Source organism: Thyridium curvatum (assembly GCF_004353045.1).
Source record: "Thyridium curvatum strain D216 chromosome Unknown NODE_40_length_362384_cov_81.811220, whole genome shotgun sequence".
Taxonomy (NCBI): Eukaryota; Fungi; Ascomycota; class Sordariomycetes; order Thyridiales; family Thyridiaceae; genus Thyridium; species Thyridium curvatum.
Genome location: NW_022156795.1, coordinates 162,448 through 188,814, shown reverse-complemented (window position 1 = coordinate 188,814; position 26,367 = coordinate 162,448). Strand labels below are relative to the sequence as shown.

General features: G+C 52.6%; 8 protein-coding genes across 8 annotated transcripts; 4 read left to right on the top strand and 4 right to left on the bottom strand.

Moving 5' to 3' along the window:
• Positions 1–297: 297 nt before the first annotated feature.
• On the bottom strand, positions 298–3,277 carry E0L32_006860 (uncharacterized protein; the record flags this gene model as incomplete). Its single annotated transcript, XM_031141539.1, has 3 exons — positions 298–507; positions 827–1,195; positions 1,250–3,277. 3 exons carry the CDS (start codon positions 3,275–3,277, stop codon positions 298–300), a joined length of 2,607 nt encoding a protein of 868 aa, XP_030994159.1.
• Positions 3,278–3,975: 698 nt separating this feature from the next.
• Positions 3,976–4,314, top strand: E0L32_006859 (uncharacterized protein; the record flags this gene model as incomplete). Its single annotated transcript, XM_031141538.1, has 3 exons — positions 3,976–3,997; positions 4,067–4,156; positions 4,220–4,314. The coding sequence occupies 3 exons, from the start codon at positions 3,976–3,978 to the stop codon at positions 4,312–4,314; spliced, it is 207 nt and encodes a 68-aa protein (XP_030994158.1).
• Positions 4,315–5,101: 787 nt separating this feature from the next.
• E0L32_006858 (uncharacterized protein) lies at positions 5,102–6,183 on the top strand (the record flags this gene model as incomplete). The annotated part of the gene is made up of 3 exons (XM_031141537.1): positions 5,102–5,674; positions 5,733–5,963; positions 6,025–6,183. 3 exons carry the CDS (start codon positions 5,102–5,104, stop codon positions 6,181–6,183), a joined length of 963 nt encoding a protein of 320 aa, XP_030994157.1.
• A 385-nt stretch (positions 6,184–6,568) lies between these two features.
• Positions 6,569–10,128, bottom strand: E0L32_006857 (uncharacterized protein; the record flags this gene model as incomplete). The annotated part of the gene is made up of 4 exons (XM_031141536.1): positions 6,569–7,629; positions 7,686–8,926; positions 8,974–9,051; positions 9,263–10,128. The coding sequence occupies 4 exons, from the start codon at positions 10,126–10,128 to the stop codon at positions 6,569–6,571; spliced, it is 3,246 nt and encodes a 1,081-aa protein (XP_030994156.1).
• Positions 10,129–14,276: 4,148 nt separating this feature from the next.
• E0L32_006856 (uncharacterized protein) lies at positions 14,277–15,739 on the bottom strand (the record flags this gene model as incomplete). Its single annotated transcript, XM_031141535.1, has 2 exons — positions 14,277–15,320; positions 15,380–15,739. 2 exons carry the CDS (start codon positions 15,737–15,739, stop codon positions 14,277–14,279), a joined length of 1,404 nt encoding a protein of 467 aa, XP_030994155.1.
• Positions 15,740–16,391: 652 nt separating this feature from the next.
• On the top strand, positions 16,392–20,946 carry E0L32_006855 (uncharacterized protein; the record flags this gene model as incomplete). The annotated part of the gene is made up of 7 exons (XM_031141533.1): positions 16,392–16,535; positions 16,607–16,900; positions 16,959–18,029; positions 18,500–18,728; positions 18,786–18,951; positions 19,012–19,437; positions 19,488–20,946. The coding sequence occupies 7 exons, from the start codon at positions 16,392–16,394 to the stop codon at positions 20,944–20,946; spliced, it is 3,789 nt and encodes a 1,262-aa protein (XP_030994154.1).
• Positions 20,947–23,700: 2,754 nt separating this feature from the next.
• Positions 23,701–24,114, top strand: E0L32_006854 (uncharacterized protein; the record flags this gene model as incomplete). The annotated part of the gene is made up of 3 exons (XM_031141532.1): positions 23,701–23,719; positions 23,772–23,858; positions 23,918–24,114. The coding sequence occupies 3 exons, from the start codon at positions 23,701–23,703 to the stop codon at positions 24,112–24,114; spliced, it is 303 nt and encodes a 100-aa protein (XP_030994153.1).
• Positions 24,115–24,331: 217 nt separating this feature from the next.
• On the bottom strand, positions 24,332–26,048 carry E0L32_006853 (uncharacterized protein; the record flags this gene model as incomplete). Its single annotated transcript, XM_031141531.1, has 3 exons — positions 24,332–25,458; positions 25,528–25,742; positions 25,804–26,048. 3 exons carry the CDS (start codon positions 26,046–26,048, stop codon positions 24,332–24,334), a joined length of 1,587 nt encoding a protein of 528 aa, XP_030994152.1.
• Positions 26,049–26,367: the final 319 nt, after the last annotated feature.

Genomic DNA, 26,367 nt, shown 5'->3' with positions numbered 1-26,367 from the left:
CGCAACCCCAGGGGTGTATGCACTGGGTTAACCTCAAATCATCTTCATGTCTGTCTGGCGTAGTACCACGAATGATACCGGATGTATCTAACCACATTCTTCTATTCTTGACGAGGCCAACATCTGTTGCCCGTTTCAAGTCTTCAAACCCTAACTCCTACATGATGAACTATAGTTCGCAAACGCCGTTTCGCCCCCACAACGCTTATTATGCATGTAATCATGGGTCACAATGTGACCACTAATCCCTCGGATTCTGATCTGCACTACCATAAATAGCTGCTCGCTTTCCCTCGACTAATGCATGCGAGAGGTGAAGAAGGGATGCTTGAGAGCATCCATCGGAGTGATCCTCTTTTCGGGGTTAAGGGTGAGGCAGGCCTGCAGCAGGTCATGAAACAGGTTGAGCTCCTTCAGCTCCATCTCACTCATTCCGCTCGACGCGGCCAACAGACGCGTACGAAGATCCCGGGTCGGCTTGACAAGGGGCAAGATCTTCATGACAGGCTACAATAAAAATAGTTGTTAGCAATAAGTCTCGGACTAGGAATATCTTTATCTCGAGAAAAAAAAAAGAATCGAGATGAAACAATCGCAAACGCAAGAAGATTGACTGGTCGCATCACCAGGCCGCAGTTCCGGATGAATCTGCGGGATGCATGGACTGGGGGAGGGGCGGGACGGCACCACGCCGCGCGCTTACCAGCCGCAGTGATTCTATAAAAAGCAGCCCAAACCTCCAACACTCGAAGGTGGGCCGCTGGTAATGCAGAGACGTTGAAACATTGTGGGTTACAGGTGATAGATAAGCAGAGCTTTCACGTACCTTGCCGAGGACCTTGTCTCGCTCTTGGCTAACGAAGTTGCCGAGATCATCGAAGTGTAAATGCCATAGCTGGCCGCGCCGGTACATCTTGGCACTGATTTTACCCCGTATCTCCATGATGGCCCGGAGCATCTGGTTGTTGCTATCACCTGTGAAAAGGATCTTGCCGGTGTACAGCTCGTACAGTGTGCATCCGATAGACCACATATCGACTGCGTAGTCGTAGGACATGCCCAGAATAATCTCGGGCGCTCGGTAAAATCGACTAACGAGATACGGGGTGATCTCGTTGTGCGCCGTCGCAGCATCGGATCGATCGATGGCCGTACCTAGATCACAAATCTTGAGAACGTTTCGGGCTTCGTTGACCTGTTCGCTTGTTAGCATCGACGAGGGACGACCAGATGGGCGTGAATGACTTACGAGAATGTTGTCGGGCTTCAGATCAGCGTGGACGATGCTGCATTTACGCATGTGTGCCAGAGCAACAAAGATCTGGTAAGCGTAGACCCTCACGCCCTTGAGATTGATTCCGACATTGTTGCCAAACTTCTTCAGCACCTCCCTCAAGTTCAACGACAGGTTCTCGAAAGCCATGCAGAGATGACCCTTGTACTCGAACCAGCGTTCGAATTTGACAATGTGCCTTTTGTTCTCGGGATCCGCTTCATTGAGTTTCTCAAGGATGGCAATCTCAGTGAAACCACCTTTTCTGAGAGCGTCGTTGTTGCGCATCATTTTGATGGCGACGAGGTTCTTTGTGGTGACGTCGACAGCGCGGGCAACGCCAGAGAACATACCCTTTCCGAGCGTTGTCTGGATCTGATAGCGGCCATCGAGGATCTCGCCAGGTCGAATCTTGTAGTAACCATCCTTATCATCACCTTCCAGAATTCCACCGGCATTGCCTTGGGCAATCTGGGCCGGGAGACCCTGCTTATCCAGATCGCCATTGGCCTGAGTAGTAGCTTTCGGCGCGGCGTATTTCGACTCGTCAAAATCATCGGCGAACATGTCGAAGTCATCACCGTCATCTTCATCCTTGGATTCCGAAACAGGTGGCTGCTCCTCAGTTGGCTTGTCGGCGTCGCTTGCTATGATTGAACCACGGCGTTCCTGGCCGTGAAGACCCACACCTGTTTGCCGCCTCTCGTCTCGGCGTTCATCCTCCTGCATGTCGGCAGTTGGGTCGTAGTTGGCGGCCGAGGGGCCGTCGTCATCAGCATCTGCTCCGTTCTCCTCGTGTCCGTGAACATTGATCAGATCCTGGTCATTAGCTAGATCGATAGGTTCAGGAGAAGGAGCAGTCTGGTTTGCTACAGGCGACATGCCTGGTGTTCCGCCTAAATCTTGGTGAGCGCGAGCTTGCTGAGTCGTTTGGATGAAAGACATACCAGAACGTGGCGTATCGACCTCGCTTCTTGCAGGTGTTCCGACCTGAGTTGATCCGCCAGGTGTCGATACCGCCGCATTATCACCTTGGAGCGAAAGATGAGGCACGGGGGTTGAAGCACGAGACTTTCTCAGGATCTCTTCCCGCCGGCGCCGACGCCGCTCTATCTCGGCGTCAACATCGATGGGTCTATCCTCTTCCCAATCCTGCTGAGGTTCGAACTCTGGCTGTTGTGAAGCGTGCTCGGCCGAAGACCTAAGGCTTGAGGTTAGGACGGGCGGTATGGCATTGAGGTCGGACAACACTGACTCTTGTGGCTTTTGAGACGGAGCTGCGGGTTTCGCTTTAGCTGCAACATCTCCTTTGGACCTAGCAACATCATTAAGGCCCATGTTAGTCACCGCAGTCCGCTTGGACGAGTGACCATCTCGTGTGTTGCTTTCGTGACGGGCACTGTACTGGGTGGGGCGAGGGTGCTCCTCGTTTGGACGCCTGTCGAAACGGTCAAAGTCTCGTCTCTCGCGATCCCGTCGTCCACCGTTGCGGCTGTCTGCTGCGTATGGGGACCGGCTTCGAGTTCGATGGCGCTTTTGTGGGTAGCGGTCACGGTCACGATCCGTGTCATTTGGGCGCTGAGACCGATGGTCACGATGGCGATTTGCGCCATAGGACGTAGATCGATCTAGATCGTCGTAGCGACCAGAGACGCCTCTCGATGGGGGGCGATCTTGATCATCGTAGGGCCGAGCCCGGCGTGAGTCCCCTCGCGATGAGTCCTCATAATGCACCCGGAACTGTCGACCGTCGAACCCCCTGCCACCACGGTGGCGAGAGTCGGGATCATCGCGGGAGCGTTTGTAGCCTCTCGGCGAGAGGTCTCGGCGAGGGCTTCGGTGAGAGCGCGAATCGTGCGAGTCTGGTGATCGGGGGGTTCTAGCTCGGTTTCTGTCGCGACGGTCAACACCGTTTCCTTCAAAATCTGGCAGTGTAGTTGCCTTCAAGTCCCCGCGACCATTCTCGATGATCTCCCCTTCATCAGAGCTGGTCGGAGAAGCCATAGCTATGGAAGCACAATTCTGATCCAACCCTCCGCTTCTAACAATGGTAGCTAGCTTCTCAAGGAAGATCCCTGACTTGAAAGGCCGTGTGAAGATGCCGTGTCAGCCTTGAATGCAAGGGGAGGGTGTCTAGGAAGAGCAGAGGCCAACCGGATCAATCCTCTCAAACTTGCGCGGCGCTCAGGACATAGCCCAGGTTTGTAAAACAACGACAGAGCGGAACTCGGTACACGTCGGTTGTTGGGTGTCTGAGCGGAGTATCTGACTGTGGGATGAGAAGAGGATAATCTGTTGCGATGGTTTTCGGTGCCGATGATAGAATCAAAGTCATGGAAGACAAATCTAGCAAAGGGAAAGGCTTCAGGATGACGCGAGGTCTGGTTGAGTGAACAATGGTCCCACCAGACCAGACACGAGGCGTCAAGTTCGGAAGATCTGCCTGGCGCTAGCAATCTTTGGAAGGCTAGCAGAGCGACACTCACCGCCTACAGTTTTAATTGGAGGGCGCATTTGGCAGTATCCACAGCCCTGGCCTTTGAATGGCGGGGCAAATCAGCCTGGACCCTTTATCTTTCTTCCTGCTGGAAATTCTTCTCACGCGCCGCCCTTGATCTTGATCGCAAGTTCTGCAAGAAACCTTCGCTTGCGCCAAAGGACACAAAGAGCAAAAGAATTCCCATTCTCAGACTTTTGGCAATATGGGTGGTCAAAACCGTGAAGGTTAGTTGTCCAATGCCCCTCCCTCTCCGCCTCCAATAACACACGCAGGCTGACACGCACTTTTCGCAGGTGGCAAGGTCAAGCCTCTCAAGGCCGCCAAGAAGGACAAGAAGGAGCTTGATGACGATGACAAGGCCTTCCTCGAGCGGAAGAAAGCCGGTATGCCCCAGTGCGCGCCTTTATGAGCACCTACTCTTGTACTGACGTCGTTCCCTCCAACAGATGAGAAGGCACGCAAGGAGATGGCCTCCAAGGCTGGAGGAAAAGGCCCCCTGAACACCGGCGCGCAAGGCATCAAGAAGAGCGGCAAGAAATAAACGGCGTCCTCGATTTGGGAGCTGGAGGAGCACGGCGATTACCCATCCTATCCGATCAAATGCCACACACAGAGTGACACGTATGGTCTTGGTGTATGGCGCGGGGATCCGGTAGCACGCACTGCATGATAGACCACGAATAAACACATACCCCAGAGTACTCGGGGGGGCTTCCTAAGGAAGACTCGGTAGATGTGCCCACGTCAATATAAGAGCCGTCGGGCTTCACGGGTTACTGGAGGAGGGCCGATATGTGGAGGAAGCGGCACTGAGACGAACTTCTGAATGTCTCTTGCACGCTTATACCTTCACATGCTTTAGAGACTGCCATAGACCGAAGTTGATCGGATCTTCTGTTGATAGCATGCCATTGTGATCCAGAAGAGAAGCGTTACTGGCGAAGCCCCCGTCTGATATGCCATCGGATGACAGCATCCACAGCGGCCCGCTAAACTCCACTGCCTCGGAACGCCTGCGCGCTTAGCATGTGCACTCAACAAAATCGGCAGACCAAGGTGTTGGACGAGGGCGATTTTGAAAATATTAATCGTTGGGCAAATCGCGAAGGACTCCACCGAAACGCAAGCAAGCGTGAGACGTTTTGTATTAAAGGACGAGATGTTATCTAGTTAGTGACTGGACTCGCTGTTGTTGACTTGGCTGGTTTCCTCGACTTGCAAAGGCTAGCAACCGAACCACATCCATATCGTAAGGTATCTCTGAAACAACTCTACAACAACTATTATATCTCCCGTGTATGAGACGCAACCAACTTAGCGCAACCGCCATGTCTGACCAGCACGGTGCCAGCGGCCAAGGCCTGCGCCAGCGGCGACAGTCGAACGCCGCTGCGGCGGTGGAGACGCTCGTCGGCGCGGCCAAGGAGGTCGAGGCCAAGGTCGAGCGAGCCCTCCTCCTCGTCTGGGACGAGCTGGAGGACTGGCGCCGCGACAATGCCTACATCCGCGGCGGCTACCGCCCGACGAGCAACAGCTACCGCGCCTCCCTCGCCAGCGTGGCCTCCATCCACAACGAGACGGTCAACATATGGTCCCACCTGCTCGGCGCCGTCGCCTTCACCGTCGGAGGCGCCCTGCTGCACGGCCTCGTCGCGCCGCGGTACGAGTCGGCGTCGGGGGCCGACGTCCTCGTCTTCAGCTGCTTCTTCGCCGGCGCGTTCCTGTGCCTGGGCATGAGCGCCACGTACCACGCCATCTCCAACCACTCGCCCGACGTGGCCAAGTGGGGGAACAAGCTCGACTACTCCGGCATCGTCTTCCTGATCGTGGGCAGCTATGTCCCGACGTTGTACTACGGGTTCTTCTGCCACCCGGCCCTGATGACATTGTATCTCTACATGGTTCGTTGACACCTTGGCTCTGCTGATCACTTGCGGAGGTGGCTGACCTGATGAATAGATCTGTACCCTCGGTGCGGGATGTCTTGTCGTCTCTTGGTTTGAGCACTTCAGAACACCCGAGTGGCGGCCTTACCGGGCAATGATGTTTGTAGCCTTAGGGACCTCAGGGGTGGTACCTGTGGTTCAAGCTCTCCTCGTGGAAAGCTTCGAAGTCCTGCACAGGAGGATGGGTCTGGGTTGGGTATTGCTTCAAGGGGCACTTTATATTCTGGGAGCCTTCATCTATGCTGTGAGTACTCTCTTGATGTGATTCTTCTACACGAGAGAATTGATGGCTAATTGTCCCTCAGATCCGGTGGCCAGAAAAGCTCGCACCAGGCCGATTCGATATCTGGGGCAGCTCGCACCAGATCTTCCACATCTTTGTCCTCCTTGCTGCGGCTGCGCATCTGTATGGCCAGGCCAAAGCCTTCGATTACCATCACAGCTCTATGGGGGCCAAGTGTTGAATTAGGCGACTGAATAGAATACATGACGAGAGCCAAAGTCGATTTTCCAGACCACCATCTCATGACCTTCTCGTTCCGTGACTTTCACGCTTGACCTCAAGCACACGCTCCCTCACCGTCAGATGAATACTGTCTCTTGGCAAGCACCATCGATCTGATGGTAGGCTGTAAGTGCGCGGACGGCATGGCCGGATGAATCGATGTTCACAGATATAATGCCGAGCCTCAGATGTAGCTAGACGACACTACACCGGTATGACTGGTGTTCGATCTGATCAGACCGACTTGGTCTGACCTATCGAGAGCTCTTTCAAACCGTAGGTACTGCGGAGCAGATCGCCGACACGGCGGAGCCGGAACCAAAGCACAGATCCAGTTTCGGCTCTCATGTGTCCACTCCCAGATCCATGATCCGGACGATGCCAGACCCCATCGCGGCCGCGGCCCACCAGCCAAATTCGAGGTTCGGATTCCAGCAGACATCCGTGACGCGCGTCAACGGCTCGTGGATGACGTATTTGGATCGGTCGGCGATCGTCTTCTTGTCAGGTTCCTCCGCTGCTTTGCGCGGCGTCTTTTCCTGCAGACCCTCGTCCTCCTCCGCCGCAAGATCATCCAAGTCTTCGTCTTCGTCTTCGTCCTCGTCACCCTTGGCCCGCTTCTTCTTCTGTTTTGTCTCCTTTGCGCGCTTGTTCTTCATCATCTGGCGCATACGCTCCGCGCGGGGGTGTTCATTGGCTTCCGGCTCGAATCCTTGAAGGAATCGAACAGCCCCCCGGACACCATTGATCCCAGGCTCCTGCACCGTCCCAGGTGGTACAGGACTGAATTCGTGCTCAAAGAGCTTCACCTTGGAGACTGGCTCGCCCCTATCGTAGAGGAGTTTCCGGATGGCATTGCTTGACCACAAGGATCCATCCGGATGACCCACGAGCAAGTATGGGTGACTGGCGCCGATAGAACAGCAGATCGGTTGCGAGTAGCCTGTGAAGACGGTCCGGGGAGACGGATAGTACCTTGCGTGGAGGCACGCTAGCGCCGTGTTCCCCGGGTTACCCGAAGGATATGCAGCAATGAAGCCCTGAAGATGGTCGCTCCATGTATGCAAGTGTGTTTGGAAATGAGTGATAGCCACAGTGATGTACGACTGTTCGCTGCTGGGACGCGAGAGGTCGATAATCTTGCAATTGCCGCCGACAGGGTTAGAGGAGATCATATAGGGCTTTGACGGGTAAGCGGAAGCAATGTCCAGAATGGTGTTGTGATGCACAGGAAGTCTGTTGAGCATCATGGTGGGCTGGATAGACCAGAGACTGATGCTGCCGTCGCTGTGACCGAGGACAATGCGATTGACACCACACCAGCTCATGCAGGTGGCGTCGACATTGTATTCGTCAGTGATTCCGATTGTTGCAATTGGGGATTCGAGATAGTCTGGATGTAGATCTGTGTTAGTGAATAGGACTGAATTCGGAGATCATACAGATTGAGAGGTTCATTACCAGAACGAGCTGACTCAACCTTTGGCACTTCAATAATCCTCACTTTACCATCCGTGTGTAGGGTTGCAAGAAGACCATGTAGAGAACTGGAGTGAAGGACAATAGGACACCACGCTAGACGCCGAGGCCGTCCCCAGTCGAAACACAATGCGAGGCTGAACTCTGGAGGCTGTCGTGCGAGGCGCGCGACACCTTCCGCGTCTTGCTCGAACTTGACCTTCCAGAACTGGATGCTTCCAGCTGTTTTTTTCTTCTTCTCCTTGGGGATGTTTCGAGGGCCACTCGACTCAGCTTGATCGGCGTGGGGGATCACGGCGAAAGCAAGGAGTTGTTCAGTGTGTCCGGACAAAGGAGCCCATTCCATGGAAATGACCAGCCCGCCGATGTCGAACATCCAGACCTCCGGATGCTCACCTGGCGAATCTGATTGGCCCAACGATATGCCAGAAGAACCGAGGGAAACAGGCCCTTTGCCTTGAGCAAGATGGAACTCCTCCTGAGCAGCGGCCGGTCCAGAGAACACAGCCAGTCCCTGTTGCGACTGTGGCACATAGTGGACTGCTTCTTGCGACGAGAGCGATCTTGAGGTCTGCACGCCAGGGCCCGTTGACCTATACCTCTCAAACCAAGTGCGAAGCCTGGCTTCCTGCTCTGATTCAAACCCATTTGGGAGCCACGGCGAAGGCAGAACACCGCCTTCGCTTACATTGGACTTGGCGGGCAAGATCGGATGATTGAGCCAGCGGTTGCGCATCGCGTTCATGAGGTCGATGCCTTGAATCGAAGGGCCGTACATGATATCGATGAGCACCCTGAACCTATCCCAGCGCTTCAGGTGGCCGGCGTAGATACGGGTCCCCCGCACATCGATAGGATATGGAGGGATGGTATGAAAGTTTTCTGGGCGGGTGGCTGCGAGTCGCTTCTTCCGCCGTGGAGGCTTTGCTGGTGCTTTGGGGACCGTTTTCGGCTTGCGCGACCCCCGAGACGGCTTGGATTTCTGAGCGTCATCATCAGGGTTACCAGAACCCTCATAGGCAGCCCCTGCCTCATCGTCTTGATCTTTCGCGGCTTCGTTTGGAGCCTCAAAATCTGCATCTTCAGAGTCTTCGTCGCCAGGCTGCGGCAGGTCTGACACTACAAACTCGATACCCTGATCGCGTGCTGGGGCACGCCTTGGTCTAATTGACCGCCTGAGAGACATATTGGTGATGCTTCTTTCATTGGTGTTGACGCTGACGCTGACGCGGAGCAGTTTGGTGTTGGAATGTGCTTTTCACGCACAAACCCTTGATAGAATTCTGATGGGGAGAATGAGACGCAGACAATCTTGGGTTTAGAAAACCGGTACTGATTCTTTAGTGGACTGTGGGAATATTAGCGCTATTGTTACTGCTTAGAGTGGCCTGGGCCAACCTCCAAATGGTGTGAATGACTGGAGAGGACACCTGAAAACCTCACTGAACTAAATCTGTAAACAGCCCAAGTTCGCACACAAATGCACAATATGTGCATCGAGACTATGCCTTGCCAAAATGTTAATATTCTCTCGAGTCTATCCATTCTCTTTCAAATACTCCGTGATCTCTGTATGTCCTCTTGAGTAAGCAATCTGAAGCGGCGTCCAATGTTTGTTCCCAGCAGGTTGATTCGCATTCGCGCCAGCAGCCAGGAGTGTCTTCACGATATCGAGATGACCAGACTCCGAGGCTGCATACAAAGCCGTGTAGCCGTTGTAATAACTCCCAGCAGCATTGACGTCAGCTCCAACCTCCAGCAGAATGCCAACTATTTGGCTGTTTCCGTTCAGTGAGGCCGCCTGCAGTGCCGTCAACCCCTTGTACTTCATCAACGGCGTGTTGACCAGAGCCCCCTTGGATAAAAGGAATCGTGTCACCTCCATATGCTGGCCTTCAACAGCGGCTTGCAAAGCTGTCCTGCCGCTGTTGTGGGCAGGAGGCGCGTTGATGTCCGCACCTCGTTCCAGAAGAGCTTCAACCACAGCCATGTGGCCCCCTTGTGCAGCTCCCTGCAAGGCAGTCCGGCCCATGTATCGATGGGGAGGACGATTCACTTGCGCACCGTTGGCGATCAACCGCAGAACGATGCCTAGATGACCACTCTCTGCAGCCAGGGCTAGGGCAGTTCGGCCACCATTGTTGCCGCCAGGCGCATCAACGGTCGCACCGGCAGCTAGCAAGTGCTCGACAATGGCCAAGTGGCCAGCCGACGATGCCGCTTGAAGCGCTGTCTTGCCATACCATCCGACTGGTGGTTCATTCGGGTCGTGACCTCGCGACAACAGGTCTACAACCCGCTCTATGTTGCCCTCCGCCGACGCGAGCTGCAGATCAGACCAGATATTCTCGGCATCCGGGAAATCATCGCCAGCATTGGTTTTCTCTCCTGGGGGATGCTCTTTGAGATAAAATCGAGTGGCCATGCTACTCGTCAGAGGAGACAAATCGAGAATGTCAATTCACGAATTGCTAGACTCTGGCTTGCCACTGAGCTGTCGCAATCTTAAAAATCATCCAGATGGTCGAGCATGGAGCATCACAAGACCTTCGCATTTCTGCACAACAGGGCAAGATACATCATTGGCTTACTCTCCTACCTCTATCTTTCACAGACCACGTTCACCCTACTTGGGAGCTTGATGCATGTCCCTGCATGTAGTGACCAATGGGGAGAATGGCACCAGGGCCTGAGTCCTACCTATTGGCTGGTTCAATGCCACGACAGCAGATAGGTTCAGCAGAATGGCTCAAGAAGACCGGCAAGGCAGATTTTCCAATGTCCCTTGATGTTAACTATCTTGCATGAGCTCTCCATGAGCTCTTTCTTCATCGCGCTCCTTGCCACTTAGATCTTCGCAGAGTGTCTAAACTTAAAGCTCGCTGCTTTAATAACCCACACAAGCATACGATATTATTTCTTGACATTCAGGAGCCAGATGGATCCGCTTTCTGCCGTCCTGGCCTTTACTGGTCTCACCGCCAGCCTGATTACGCTGATAGATGCCACAATTCATATCTCGAAGAAGCTTGTTCAACTACAGAACAGACTCAAGCAGGCATCGAGCAAGATCATACAGTTACAGCATGATCTGCAGAATCTCCGTTCTTTGATGGAAGCCATCCAGCCTCGACTCTGCGAGCAGGACGCCACGGGCCATCCTCCAACCCTGCGTACCCTATGCGAAAGCTTCGTCGAACAACTGAAAAAGGACTTACTGGAGCTTCAACAAATTGTTGAAAAACTGGCAACCGAACCAGGTCCGCTGACTGCGAAAAGATTCAAGGCACAAGCCCGCCAAGTCCTTGCCGAAAGTACAATTGCCGACTTCCATGGCAGGATCGCGACACACATTGGATACTTGGGGATGGTACAGGCTCTCATATATGGGTTAGTCATGGTGTCTGGCCGTCGAAGCTCACCTTCTAATATGGCAAGTTTAGTGATAAGATCGATTCTCTACGTCAAGATACAGCTCAAGTACTTGATCAGACGAAAGCACTGTTCGAGCTGGTGTTCAACCAGAGGAGACTCTTTGAGTCTTCGGGTCATCTTTCTCGGACACTTGGTATGCCTGACTATCTAGACAATTATACAGCTAGACATGGCAAACTCTCGACATTTGCTGCGGTTGAGGAGTTTCAGAAGAAGAGGGCATTCGACTTCGGTTTCGGCCGTTTCTCTTACCAGCTATCCACAGTAGAGTTGCCAGGAGAACACTCTGTAGCCCAGAGGAGACAATACACAAAACTGAGGATATCCTTCCTGGCTCCGTTTTGGTTGTCGCAAACAGCTTTACTAGCCAAAATACACCTAGCCAGCCAACCAGCCATTTCTCGACTAGAACCGATGCTCAGTCTACGGCCAATGGTTGTCAACCAGAACCCTGAGCTTCTAGAAGCACTTCACTGCTTGGATACGTCGAAACTGATACAAGTCTTTAAGGAAAACAAAGCTCGGCCAACAGACATGGTTATGGACTTCGCAACAAATGAACCACTCAGTCTCCTTGATGTAAGCCATCCCAGCTCTTAAACCTTAGCCATTTCCTATGTTGAACGTCTAGCTAGGCACTTTTAAACTTCCTTCCGCACATAACACCTTGCAGTCACTTTATATTAAAACATCTTGAGATACTTGCGTTCATGGCAAGCCAAAGAGTCACAATGTCGTATGTTTATGTGCAGTTCTCCGTTAACTCTGATTTGCATATTGAGACCACCTTTCACAGACCAGAGAGCGTAGTCGCTTTGTTCTTGGAGATGAATTCGTCTTGGAGTTACGACCGACCACAAAAGCTCCCTCAGCTGGCAAACTCTTATCTACAGACACTCCTTGAGTGCGATGCTTCTTTGTTAACTACCTGGTGCTCATCAGGCCATTTGGACATGCTGGGGTGGCCAGACGCTCCCGTTGGTCGTTCCCTCATTGCTGCCGTCGTGGAGGGTCCCTTAGGATTCGACGGACTGAGCCATTGTCTATTCCATCACTCTCAACTCTGGACCCTGCAGGATATCTCAGGAAGATGTCGTTGGTATATGGCAGTACTGTTTCATACAGACCCAGCATTCCACCAGGCTGTGCTGTCGTACGTGCATCGGTTCCGATCAACCTCCCCTGGCTCTCTCGACTCCTTGATATGCTCATATTTTTGCTTTGACAACATTATCAACGACGTACGAGCCGCAAACTCACAGGAAGAATGCATATTCATGCAGACTCTGGCCGCCAAAGGCACCCCACAAATGCTTGCGCCTTTTCTGCAAGCTGGTATAGACCTGGAACTAGGGGGCGGACCCCAAAACTACTTGGCGACCGCCGCCATGATGAATTCGGATCCGAAAGTCTTTGATATGCTACTTCAGGCTGGAGCGAGCACTGCAAGAGCTATTCCAAGGCTTTGCAAGTGGGCCAAATTGAACGATAGGGCATTCAAAACGTTCTTCCCGAAGCTCGTTGATCAATTGGAAACTAAAGGAGGCCAAATTCGAGATTGCGATGTTCCCGATCCACTTACTGCGACTCTCGAATGTTATAGAGCGCTAGAGATTCGACCCAACACTCCAGAGATATTGATCAACAGCAGACTGTTTCTTGCATCAAGGATCCATGGCTCCAATGACCTATATCCATGTCAAAGCTATATCTTCTGGGCTATTTCTTACAACCGGTTTGGGGTATTGAGGGCTTTACTGGACAGGAATCCGCCTTTGCTGTCAACGATTGACGAAATGTTCGCTACGGACAGAGACCATTTCCAGACAATAAAGAACTACACATGGCTTACCTTGGCTGTTGAGCTTGGGCGGATGCAGTGTGTTCAACTGATAATATCCCACGCTGAAGATCAGGATCGCGATTCATCACGCAGACGGCGCAGGTAGAACAGCATTACAGATTGCTCAGTCTTATTCCATGACGCACCATCCACGACCATCCGTGATTCAAGGATTACACTGGATAGCACAAAAGGGATACGACACGGTAACTGCTTCGGCAGACGAGGAAACACTTCTCATCCTCCGATCTGCGAATGGTCGAGTACTCGAGTCCGGATATCAACCCACACGGATCAACGAACTCAGCAAGGATGCCGATCAAACACAGCCTAGACTACTCGCCTTTCTTTCGGCAATTCTGTATTACCTCCAGAGCGTATGCACTTACGCTCTGTCTGTCATCAGCGAGATATCGCCTGTTTCAGCTCGGGGACTTTACTGTGACGATTGCCTGGTCAATTGTGACACCTCGCTTTATGCTAGATGCAGGCAAGAACGGAGAAGAGCTTTGAACATGTTGCAGTGGGCAGAGGTTTTCGCCGTCTCTAAAGAGTCGGCATTTTTCAGTCTTCTATGCGTTGTAATGCTTGCAATCACTCTCTTTTACGATCTGGTTGCCTCTTTCGTTGCATTTCAAGCCGTAATGAGGTGGTCGCGTTCTCAATGGATTGCAATAGGCGGAGTTCTCGCCTTTTTCATCTGGAAGTTCTAAGTTGTCAGGATTAACGGGTACAAAGCCGCCCAGGTAGCTTTCAAGCCGTTAAGACTGTTTAACTCGAAAATTATTTACAATGTCATGTTCAAGGGTATAGGGTATAGAGAAAAGCACTTGGGAACGAAAATGGTATCACAATCGAAAGAAAGTAAGACAACAATACGATATGTACTCCAATACGGAGAATAATATCACTGGAAAGGAACAGAAGCCTATATCCTCATTCAGGCGTTCATGAGCTGCTGGTTGGATCATTCACTTTGATTCACCGAGGGATTGCTATGTCCTGTTGGCTTTGCGGACATGGACTAGAGGGCCTTGGAACACAGGAAGATGCAGGACTACAGAATATTGGAGGCGAGATTTCGGATTCACATGTACTCCAGTACTTGAAATGCCCATCGGCATTAGGTTTCTGATGTGATATGACCCATGATTACTGCTTTCCCTTCACCATGCCTATGCCCACCCTCGCAGGAACACTCCCACGGATTGATAAGCTGAGTCGGAATAAGTGTACTGGTTGTCATCTGGCATGGACTCGGACTTGCACCGACTCAGGTCAGGTTAATTCTCGAATTAACGAGTGCTGTTTGCGCCATCGGCTCCATTGACCTTCTTGGATACGAACTCTTTCCTGAAAAGGACCTCCATCTCCTTTCGTACGCTTACAGCCTGGGCCTTGTCACTGTACTCGACATCAGCCCAGCTGAGCCGCTGATCCTTCTTGACATCGTGTTTCAGTACGATGCCGTGTGCCAGGCCGATGGGAAGGCCCTCGATGGCAATGGAGTCTTCTGCCGGCATCAATTTGCCGTAGACCATGAAACCACCCTCGCCGTCCAGCTTTTCGCCGGCCTTCAGATCACGCTTTGCCGTGGCGACGACATCGCCTGCCCAGGTCTTGGTCTGACCCGTAGGCTCGCCACGGCACATGATAGTTGCGATGGATACACCAAGCTCGAGACCGATCAGGTGATAGGGTTTGTACTGCGCAGCGTAGCGGCCAGATGGATCGGTCTTTAAGCCGTATTGCTTGAAGCATTCGCGCTGATACTCGCCGGGGGCCTCGATGACAACGTACACACCCCACCTCAGGTCGTTGAAGACCCAGCGTCCATCCTTCTCCATGCAAGACACAACCTCGACCGTGCCCTTCTTCTCGCACTGACCGCCCTCTGACTCGGGCTTGAGAACGGCGGGCAGGTCCCAGACACCGCAAGGGGGAAAGCGGAGACCATCACTGGGCGGAGACAGGTCGCAGCCATTTGACACAGCCGCCATCTCCAGCGCAGACTTGGTGCCGTCCAGGAAGGAGTTGAACATCTGCGGGTTGAAGTCGCCCGTGGCGAGCTGCTCCTTGGTGAATCCATAGTAGTTCCAGACCGTGTCTGGCGTGGAGTAGTGGTACTGCGGCAGGTGCTTGGTGCCCTTGCCGGCGCAGACCACATCGAACCCGGCCGTTCTAGCCCAGTCGACCATCTCGGCGATTAGAGCAGGCTGGTCACCGTACGCCATGGAGTAAATGATACCGGCTTCGTTAGCTTTCCGAGCCAACAAGGGTCCTGCTAGGACATCTGCCTCTACATTGATCATGACGATGTGTTTCTTGTGCTCGCAGCACTGGATATTGACAGTCAGCTGAGTCCTGTCTGGTAGTCTTGAGATCTGGTAGAGCTTACCAGAAGAGCATGGCGGACGCCAGCAGCGGGGTTGCCAGTAACCTCGAGGATCACGTCAATACCAGGGGTCGCAATCAGCTTCGCAGAATCTGTCGTGATTGCGGTCTTGCCTGCCTTGATGCCCTCCTCGATCGTTAGCGACGCCGTGGCGTCGTACTTCTCCTCGGGGAAGCCAGTGCGCTTCAGAGAAGCAAGGGCGCGGTCAGCAGATAGATCTGCTATGCCTGCTAACCTCATGCCGACTGTCCTATGTGATTGGGCGATGAACATGGAGCCGAACTTGCCAGCACCGATGATGCCCACCTGGATGGGCTTGCCTGCCGCTTCGAGCTCAGCGAGCTTGGTAGAGAGACTAGTCATGGTAGTTGGTGGATCAGCACGTCGGTTGAGAGGATGGAAGCGATTGCAGTAGAATGGGACCAGGGTGTCCTGAACCTGCAAGAAGCTGTGAAGATGGAAGGTGGTCTACTGATTCAGTGGAGGATGTTAGGTTTTGGAGGCCAGTGCTGAGTTCCCTTATACGTTTTCGAACATGGAAAGATGAACCCGTATTTACTCCTCATCGTGTATGTGACCCGGCTTGTTGGCGTATTGCTCGGCCTCCATCGGAGCAAAAAGCGAAAAGCCGGTGTTTCGCCAAGGGAATCCGCCTGTCTTGCGGGGCCCGGACTCGGAATACCAAAGTAAGGATTCGGGAAATGACTATCGCAAAACGTAGGCGACTACGCTTAGGCTAGTACTCCACTTCTGTGAAAGTCTTGGGGGTCTTCCAAACCCCAAGAGACTTCGGCCTGGGCCCCGGGATCCTGATAGCCGGTTTACCGGATCTTCCTGAAGGGCTGCCATGAAAAAGGGTGTATAAGAGTTTGATGATTAACATGATGCAGTAAACCCAGTGGAGCATCTTCAAATTCTCTTGATTGCTCGTCCGACAAGCCTCAGATCAACTCAACCAGTCTGTTGCAGACACTTCAATTCCCTCCTCGACCCGTCTCGCATCCAGATCTTCGCGATGACTGTCACACAGCATGGCGCATCCCAGGATGCCACTCCCGTGGACTATGTTGCTATAGTTTCTTCATGGACACCTGAAGAACGAGCAGCCAAGGAGAAGAAGTTCCTTAGGAAGGTTGACTTTCGACTGCTCCCTATTCTCGTAAGTTCTTCCCCATCACCCTATCATCCACCAATGACACAACCAGACTCACAGACTGCTCGATTCCATAGATTATCATGTACATCATGAACTACATTGACCGTGGCGCCGTCCCTCAGGCTCGCATCCAAGGATTAGAAGGGGATCTAGGCTTGCAGGGTGTCGAATACAACGTGGTGTTGAGTATCACCTTCGTCGGGTACATCTTGATGCAGGTTCCCAGCAATATGATTCTCACTCTGGTACGCCCAAGTTGGTATCTAGCAGCCTGCATGATTGCATGGGGTGTCGTGAGTGGCGCTTCGGGAGCTGTTCACAACTTTGGGGGTCTCGCAGCCTGCCGATTCTTCCTCGGCGTCACAGAAGTAAGACAAACCATGCTCTGCAGTCACTACTTCAAACTCAAACTAACACAACACACAGGCTCCATTCTTTGCTGGATGCGCGTTCTTGTTCTCCGGATGGTACACACGAAAGGAACTAGGGCTCCGACTGGGTATTTTCTTCTGCGCCGCCATGCTGTCGGGGGCCTTCGGTGGTCTATTCGCTGCAGGAATCGCCGCTGCCTTTAAGAACAACAAAATTGCAAGCTGGAGGTGGCTCTTCATCATCGAAGGTGCCGCAACGGTCGTCTTCGCGATGGTCACAGCATTCGTTCTCCCCGACTGGCCAGCAACCACAAAGTGGCTGTCCGAGGAGGAGAAGGCGCTCGGCGTAGTCCGTCTCATTGAAGATGCTGGCGAGGAAGAGGAAGAGATCAAGGTGACTGATGCTCTGAAGATGGCCACCAGGGACTACCGTGTCTGGCTTTGCATCATTGGTCAGATTTGTGTTCAAGCCGTTGCGTCTCTAACCAATTTCCTGCCCACGCTGGTCAAGAACTTCGGATTCAGCACCATCAACACTCTTCTCCTCACAGCGCCTCCATACCTTGTCACGGCAGCTTTCTGTCTCTTCAACACGTGGTACTCTGACCGGACCAGCAAACGGTCTCCCTCTATGATTTTCCCCAGCATCGTGGCTCTCATCGGCATCATCATCACCATGTCTACCACCAACACTGCGGCTCGCTACTTTGCATTGTTCTTGATGCTTCCAGGGACCTACGGATGCTTTCAGATCTCTAACGCATGGATGGCCAACATCGCTGCCCGGCCGCAGAAAAAGCGTGCTATCTCCCTCGCCTTGAACAACTCCATTGGCAATGTGGCTCTCGTCTGGACCCCCTATCTTTACCCGGCTTCAGACGGACCTCGGTACATGACGGCGTGGTCTGTGAATTTGGCACTCACTGTAGTAACCATCGGAAGCTCACTTTTCCTTAGTATCAGTTTGCGTAAGGACAACAGAAAGCTAGATGAGATTGCGGGTGCTGGCTACAATCTGGAGGATGGAGTAGGCCTCAAGGCCCAGGGAATCGAGATCCACCATGAGCATCCTACTGCCGGTAGGCCACTTGGAGGTGTTAATGCTGGTGCCAAGGCGCGGTATGACGTCTGAAAGTGCTTTATGGCGGTAATCCTAACTATTCCACCAGCTAGAATGCGTCTCATGTTTGACCTAGATAGCTGAATTAACTCTGGAATCCCGATGCCTTTCAAACATAAAATGCAAAACACCAAGATACATCTCCCGGCTCGGGTTGGGCTGATCAACTGACTTGCTCTGCGGTTCTGGGTGTACAGTCAGGAAGACCCGACTGGTGGCAGAGCTCTTTACAAATAAAGCTATCACAACGAGGCCTGGTCTGAATCTCCACAGGATCTCCGCTTGCCCCAGACTCATATGAACACTAGTGGTGCACTACCTTCCTTTCCCCGCTATTCGGATGAGACGAAGCGGCGGGATTTCGGCCTTTGACCCCATTTCCCGGGACCTTCGTGTGCCTCAAAATCGGGTGCCATATCCGAATTTCCGTCCGCGTCGACTCCTCTTGTAAGGTCGCTGAATTGACTGGGAGATAGAACATGGAAGCCACACAGAGCCCGCCTACGGCCGATGCCCGGCAGCACAATCTTGATGCTGCAGATGGTGATGTTGAGGCTGACGACGTTGCCAGACATGATGCTGGAGATGTCATCTCCAGAAGCTCTTCTCGCAGCAAACATAGCCCCAAGGATATTAATGTCCCGAAGAGCCGCTTGCAAGCCGGTGGAGTCAGGAGGACGGGCCCTGGGAGGAAGCCACGAGCCTGTAAGTGATTATGTCTCTCTAATTCAGTACGAGGCAGGGTGCTGACTCGCATCGAAGGCGCGGAATGCAAGAAACAGAAGATGAAATGCGAGGTGTTGCCTGGCGATCATCAATGCCGCAACTGCCTCCGTCGCAAGATTATCTGCGTGATCCAGCGTGGAGTTTCCTTTGAGGGTTCACGAGATGACCCAGAACAATTACCACATGTTCAAGAGGCCTACGAGTAGGTTGTGTCTCCTTTTCTACCCAATCCAAAGAGCTCCAGCTTACTGTTTTGGACCAGGAAAAAGCTGGATGTAATGCAACACGAGATACAGGAGATGAGGCAGAGTATTGAGCTGTTGGTAAGGCAAGGTTACACGCCACATGGCACGACCCCAGGGTTGAACACTCGCCATGGTGTAAGAATTGAGACTCCACAGAACACGACGAGTCCCGCGACCACAACTCTCTCATCTCGAGAAGACAATACACGCATGGCTATGACGAGAGAAAACTCTTTAGATCCCGTGCACAATGGTGACTCAACCCATGGTCCTGTCACCGTCGAAGAACCCATGGGAAGCCTGTACGAAGTGACGAGATTACGAAACATCCGCAGCAATAAAGCAAAGGTGATCCGGCCACCTCGAGAGATGGTTGATGGGCTAGATGACTTCATCTCACGGGGAGTCATATCCGAAATGGAAGCAGAAGAACTCTACAAGATGTGAGTTGACGTCCGTATGTATGTTCATATTCCCTTTCTGATACTTCTAGATTCCACTCATCGCTCAATCACTATCTCTGGGTTGGACTGGAGCAGACACACCCAAGTTTTGAGTCTGTTAGAAAGTCTTCAGAATTACTCACGGCTACAATTCTGACCGTCACTGCACTTCACATACCAACAAGCGCGGAGACGTTCGACAAATGTTACAAAGAATTTCTGACGCTCATCTCTTCATCCATGTTCTCACGGTATCATTCCATCGACGATGTCCGAGCGCTGTGCATCGCTGCATTCTGGTTGTCTGAAGTGTCTTGGAAGCTCTCCGGCCATGCCATCCGGATTGCAGCAGAGCTAAACATTCACCAATCGTTCGCCCGCGCCCTGGAAGGTGACCGAGAACATTTCCTGCGTGCGCGATTGTGGTACATGCTTTACGTATGCGACCACCACTTCAGCATTGCTTATGGTCGACCCCCTATGATCGCAGAGTCGCAACAAATTCGAGAGCACGAGACATTTCTAGCGTCTCCCTTCGCCGATGCTCTCGATCAAAGGATATGTTCTCAAGTGAACTTGATGCAGATCCTCACCCGTATCTACGACCGCTTCTCGGAGCGAAAGCTTTCTTCCCATGCAGATGGGGCGGGCATGGGTATGCTCGCGGAGGAGGATTTTGTCGAGTTGCGGAACTTCAACCTAGAGATCGACCAGTGGCGGATGAAGTGGCACGCACGCCAGGCCAGTAACAAATATATTGGCACATTCCCACCCAAAGGAATCATACTCTACAGCTACTTTGCCAAACTACAGCTCAACTCGCTGGCAGTCAGGGGTGTCAGCTTATCCCATGGACGACTCTCGACGGAACGTAAAGAGTTTGCGAACATGGCAATATCTGCTGCGGCGAGCATCTTGACCTTTGTGTTGGAAGAAGCCGACCTGCGGCGCGCACTCGTGGGCACGCCCTTGTACGTTCACACCATGATCGCATTTGCGTCGGTATTCTTGATGAAGCTGGCGACAAAGTGGAATCGTATCATTGGGCTGAACATAGAGATTGGCTATGTGTCCCACCTTCTGAAGAGGATGATTATCTTGCTAAAGAGCTCCATCACCTCTGATCGGCATCTCCTGCATCATATTGCGGAGGGGCTGGAGAAGATGCTCGCTAGGATGCCGGTCATGTCAAGTACCACATCCTCGGCCGCAAGCAAGACCAGCGGAGAGGAATACCATCTCGAGGTGTCGGCCAACTATCACGGAGGTGATTTCGTAATAGGAAGCAGTACGGATCCTTTGATTCAGCAGCCAATGGCCGGAGCAGGCCACGACATTGGCAGGACATTTGCCCACTCGCCAGGATGGGAATCCCTCACTGTCGCACTTCCTGCCCAGGATGTGTTCGCTGACGTGCCGATTATGAATGATAACATGATCTACGAGGCCTTTGGAACCGAGTCAGCAAACGATGTGTACAATTTGCTTACAAGTCAGTTTTCGTATTAGTTTTTGAAAGCTTTACTGCGTATATTGAAGTGGAGAGATAATTACCAGGACCTAATAGGAAAAGTCTACCGCGTTGCTCAACCTTGAAGATACTATTCAACAAACCCACAAAGGTTGCAGTATAGGAACCTGGACCCCTTGATAGATAGACCCAAGTCCTCCAGAGGAATTGTACCACTGTCTTAACGTGAGAGGCAAGTTTACAGCAGAGGCTTCATCTTAAGCTGGCCGCCTCAAATCCTTGATAACTGAGACTCTCTCAGGGGTACAATTTTGGTGTAGTCCATCTCTTTTCTCTCAACATGCCGCTTCATCCTGCCAAATTCCTGTGACATGGTGGAGGTTCTGTTTTTGAACTGCGCAAAGCCTTTTGCTGGGGCGCTGGGTCTTCTTCTGTGAGGGTTTGCCTCTCATTTCCTTCGAGACCCTGGGCTTGGCGGCCGCCACGATGATACATGAGGCATGTCGGCTGACCCGCCGTACAGCGTGCGTCGTCAGCGCTATCTCGGCGAAATGCTACCTATCGGGGAAGGTAGATATGAGATCCTGGGATGCTACTCATTTTATTGCAGTGTATGGAACGAAGATGGCCAGATTAATGCAGATACTATGTTACTCGATCTAGATTTATCCAGCGAGCTACACGCTCCATTTAGGTATCATAGACACCTGTTAGCTGTAGCCTGCCCTCTGGTATTTTCAAATTCCATACTCCCCAACGATGGAGTTTTTATTTTTAGAGGATGCTTCATCGCTTTTATAAGCCTCATGATTCCTCCTGTGTATGTTGTGCATGCTGCTCAATAACGATAGCGGGCCGACTGCATGTTGGGTAGGCATATCCAATGTCATTCAACGCTAGTCAGGCAGTGATTGATGGACAGGCGAGACCAATGGGAAGTGATATATGCCTTTGATGTCAAAGCGCTCAGACGCTTTTGGCAACAGATGAACGCTATCTTTCAGGTTGCTCACACTACTAGCGACAAGTCCATGTCACTCTAGCAACATTGGGCATCTCGATCCTGCAACCCCCGTGTGACATCTCTCCTATATGCCTCCCAGAGATGCCTAAATGCATGCTCCTCCATAATAACTGCGGGGAAGGACACACGGCAGAGATCCTTCACATACATCCATCGTCGACCTACCCTTTCGAGCCAGGTGGAACTCATTTGAAAGAGGCACAGAGCAGGACTTAGGGCACCAATATCTTGGCTTGCCTCATCAAAATTCGAATTCAGTATCTTATACAAGCTTTGTCTACTACCGACTTATACGAATGCGGAAGCTGGTCTAAACACCTGCATCCGCGCCAAGCTCGCAAAGCAGAGTCCGAACGTCTAATCCGCACGCAGGTAGTGTTGTGTGTGACAGGGTGATGATTTCAGAAGTCTATTTAAAGCCAATTCTTTCCCTTAGTGACTTTGCCGTCTGGCCAACGATTGCCTCATCATATCGACCGATTGTCTCATACTCTGCAAGCGCCTGAATCGAATTCTCCTTCTCTTCCATCACTATGAAGCTGTCTCTCGCCTTCCTCTTCACTGCTGCTGTGGCGGTCACAGCCCTGGACGAGCCTCCCAAGTTTGCTCTCCCCAGAGCGCTTTTCTCGCCTGCCACTCCGGCGGAGCAGGCAGAGTTCGGTCTTGAAGCAGGAGCTGTTTGCTGCTGCTTGTGCAATCCTTGCTCTGGAAGATGCCGTACTTGCCTCTGCTAAGGGAATGGTACGACAAGCCAATTGCCTAGATCTTGGGCTAGACTGACATCATGACAAGTTGCCAGCATTTCTCCGATACACGGGTGCTTCTTTGACAGGCAGTCTTTCCATTATGTTCAAGGGAATATGATCTGATGGACCCATCTATCTGCATCTGCGGTTCTATTGATGCTAAAAATTAGCCAAATACATTTTTATAAATGAGTTTGTGCATCTGCTTCTCCTGAATTCCAATCATCAAAATGAGTATTGGAACCGGAAATAAAGCCCTTCGTCCCAGCCCCTTCCCAAAATCAACCTAAGAATTGACTGTTTCCGGACTCTCTTATCTCAGCTTTTGGCTCGTCCTGGTAAGCATTACCTTGAGCACCTATGCGCTTGCTATGATTCTGACGGGAAAAGCTACCGAAGAAGTCATGGGGATCAAGAATCGAGGATCATCCAACTTCTGCCACAGGTAATGAATGTAAATCGCGGACAAGTTGCCCAGCGCCACGGCCTTCTGCTCATCGGATTGGCCCGACTGATGCGGCGGTCAAACTTGTAAATCGAGATTGTATTGCCAATATGGTAGGTACTTTCTGACTACAAATCGTAGAGCGCGGCGAGGGGAAGAATAGCTGCGGTAAGGATGGGGCTTCGTCTTGCACGTCTCTCCGAGTCACTGACTGATACGGCAGCCGATAATTGTTGGTTGTCAATGAAAGATCGGTCCTCAATCAAGACTATTCCCCACAACCCCACAACCTCTCCGTACTTAATTAAGACTTTAGACTAACTCAACGCGAGGTCGGACTCGTCACCGAAGTTCTCCGCATGCCATTCGACTCGGTATTTGGGGCCGATTCCAGTGAGGGGTTTATTGGGGAATCACCTTCCTATCATTCCCCATAGAAGATCATTGATCCGCCAGGACTCTTGAACACTGGATCAAACTCGGCAACCTGAACCGAGCTTTAAACAGCCAAAGTCGTGTTTCCATCAGCAGCTTGGTTTCTTTTGTTTCAACAATCCGTACAACCAAGGCCGCCAACATGCCCATCTATCACATTGGTAGGTCCTTCCGAGCGACCTCCCCTGAGAATATACTTACCTGTGGCTGCAGTACTCTTCAAGCTCAAGCCGGGTGTCACGGAGGCTCAACTGGCTGAGCTACGCACAGCTGGTCAGGAGATGGTAGGGCAGATTCCAGGTGAGATTTTCTTACCATAATATGCGAATGTTACAAAAGCTGACCAAGCCCAAACATAGGATTGCGGTCGTTTCAGATGGGCGGCGTGTTGGCGTCTACCGCCCATCGGGCTCAAGGCTTTGATATGGGTCTCATGACCGTCATGGAGACAGAGGCGGACGTCCTGGCCTATGCGCCGCACCCTGCGCATCAAAAAGTCCACGGCATCCGGGAAGCATTATGCACTGACACGATTGTGTACGATATGGTGCTATAGAAAACCATTAAGGAAGTTTCTGGCTGGGTGGGCGACAAGCATTCAACCTCGTAGAACGTCAGCCTGTCAGGACCAGTGTCGCCCAAAATCAACGTCTTGTTACAATACAATACAATTCTCAGTGCGGCTAAAACCCAACAGTCTTACAACCCTAGATGAATTCAGACTTCCTCAGCTCACTCTTCAGTTCGCCACCCACCAACCAACCCATCCCCGTTCACAACTCCGCAACCTGCTTTGGCGCAATCTCTCGCATAAAGGCAAGCTCTTCCGGCCACTCGGCGTCGATGGTCCAGTTGCGAGTGTCCCGTATGTGCTCCAGAAAGGCAGGGCTCGGCACCATCTCGCCTTGGGCCCCGGGCACCAGGATGTCGTGGGGGCTGTGGGGCCAGTTGATCGAGAAGTTGGCATTGAAGACCCCACGGAGCTGGTGGAATATGGCCCAGTTCTTCTGCTCTATGATGTGGTCGCGCCCGCGGCCCCATTGGAGGGTGTCTACCCACCAGGGATGGGGGACGCTGCGCTGCGCATCGGTGGGACGAAGGCCCGGCATCAGGGCGTCCCAGTTGGCACGGTTAGGCTGGACCTGCCAGCGCACAAGACGTCCGATGCAGTGGAGGATGGCGATCTTCTCGGGGAACCCTCGAAAGGCCGTCCAGGAGGAGCCATGCTCGAATAATGCTGTCGACACGGGAAGAGATTGGTCTTCATCCCCTTCCTCGATGTCGAGGTTGAGCAGTGACTGGACAGAGGGAAAGGTCGGCGTGTGGATGCCGGACGAGGACATGCCACGTGAGTTTGCTGCCAGGGTGTCCGCCATGCTCTGCATCAAGCGGTCCAGCTGATTCTGTGGCGGTAGATGCTTGATTGGGATCGACCAGATGGGTAGGTCGGGGGGTGAGATAGAATAGCGGCTTGACCGTCGTACATGATGCAGGGCCTGCTCGAGGCTCCCGGACCATGGCTCGTCGACAGACGGATCGGGGTTCGGCTCAATGTCCTGGTTGATGGCTCCAAAAGTGAAGTCCAGGGCGCCGAGATCTAAGACCGGCTGGTTCTGCGGTGACGGCCTTGCTGGCACATCGTACTTGAAGCCCGCCAGCGCATCAGTGAAGGACCAGGTGGGAGGCAGCGCGTCGCTAGAGTTTGCGTGGCCGCTGTTCAAAACGTCGAGCGGATACTGCATTGTCGTGTTTTCGTCACTACTTGACTGCCCACGCCCGTCTGCGTGGCTTCCGTGCACATAGCGTGGCCTCACAGAGCTGCTGTGCCGTCTTTTACTGGTCTGGTGGCTAGGCCATACTAAAGCCTGAGGATTTGTCAAGCTCCTCGAGCGGGCTGCCCCTGTGGATTCAGTCAGCGAGAGTAAGCGGTGCTATCTGAGAGGACCATAAGGGGCGAGGTAGTTCGTACCTGTAGAGCTGGCAGGGCTTTCTATAGATGAGTGAACTTCGCCGAGCTCGTCCATGTCCATCATGGCAGCATAGGATGAGCGGATGCAATTCTTCATGCGCTCCAGGGTTGACTGCATCCGGGTTTTGGACCGCTCAGCAGCATCAAGCTGGCATTTGAGATGCTCATTTTCCTTTTCCAGTTCTTCGACGCGAGCTCTCGTCTTGGCCCTTGATCTCTTCAAATCAGTAGCCATCCCCATCGTGTTCGGCTTTGGGTATATCGTGAACGACTTACCTGCTTGTCCGCTGATTGTGCCTGTCTAACTTCCGCTTCCGCTCCAGTTTGTCGGCAGCCATGAACAACACCGATCTGCTAGACTCGGGGTTGATGTTCTTGGAGAATGATTTACGAGGTCTTGATGGCAACGATGGCTTCTCCTGACTCAGCGACTCCATCTCTGTCTCACGGGATGTGACCTGAGAGATAGGATCTGAGGTCGGCGGCGACAGTGGAGGATCGCCAGCCTCGGACAGGGTCATACTGGGAGCAATGTTTGGAGCAGTTTTCAATATTCACAGGTAGCAGTCGATTCGTTGATGAGTGACGAGGGGTCGGATGAGACGTGTCGGTGCCCTCAACGGGGGAAATAACCAGTCTCTGTCGTAGTCATGGCGAGGGGAGCCATCTTAATTCCCGTTTAGTCAGCCTTCTTAGAGGCACGAGGAAGTCGGATGCCATCCCCGCAGACTCGGAAGAGGCGACTGGCAGGTCTGGGGAAGTTGTTGCGGGTAGTGGGGCGGCGAATCTGGTAAGCTTGGGTGCGGGAGCAAGGAAGAGGTTACCCGCCGTTTTCCCTGC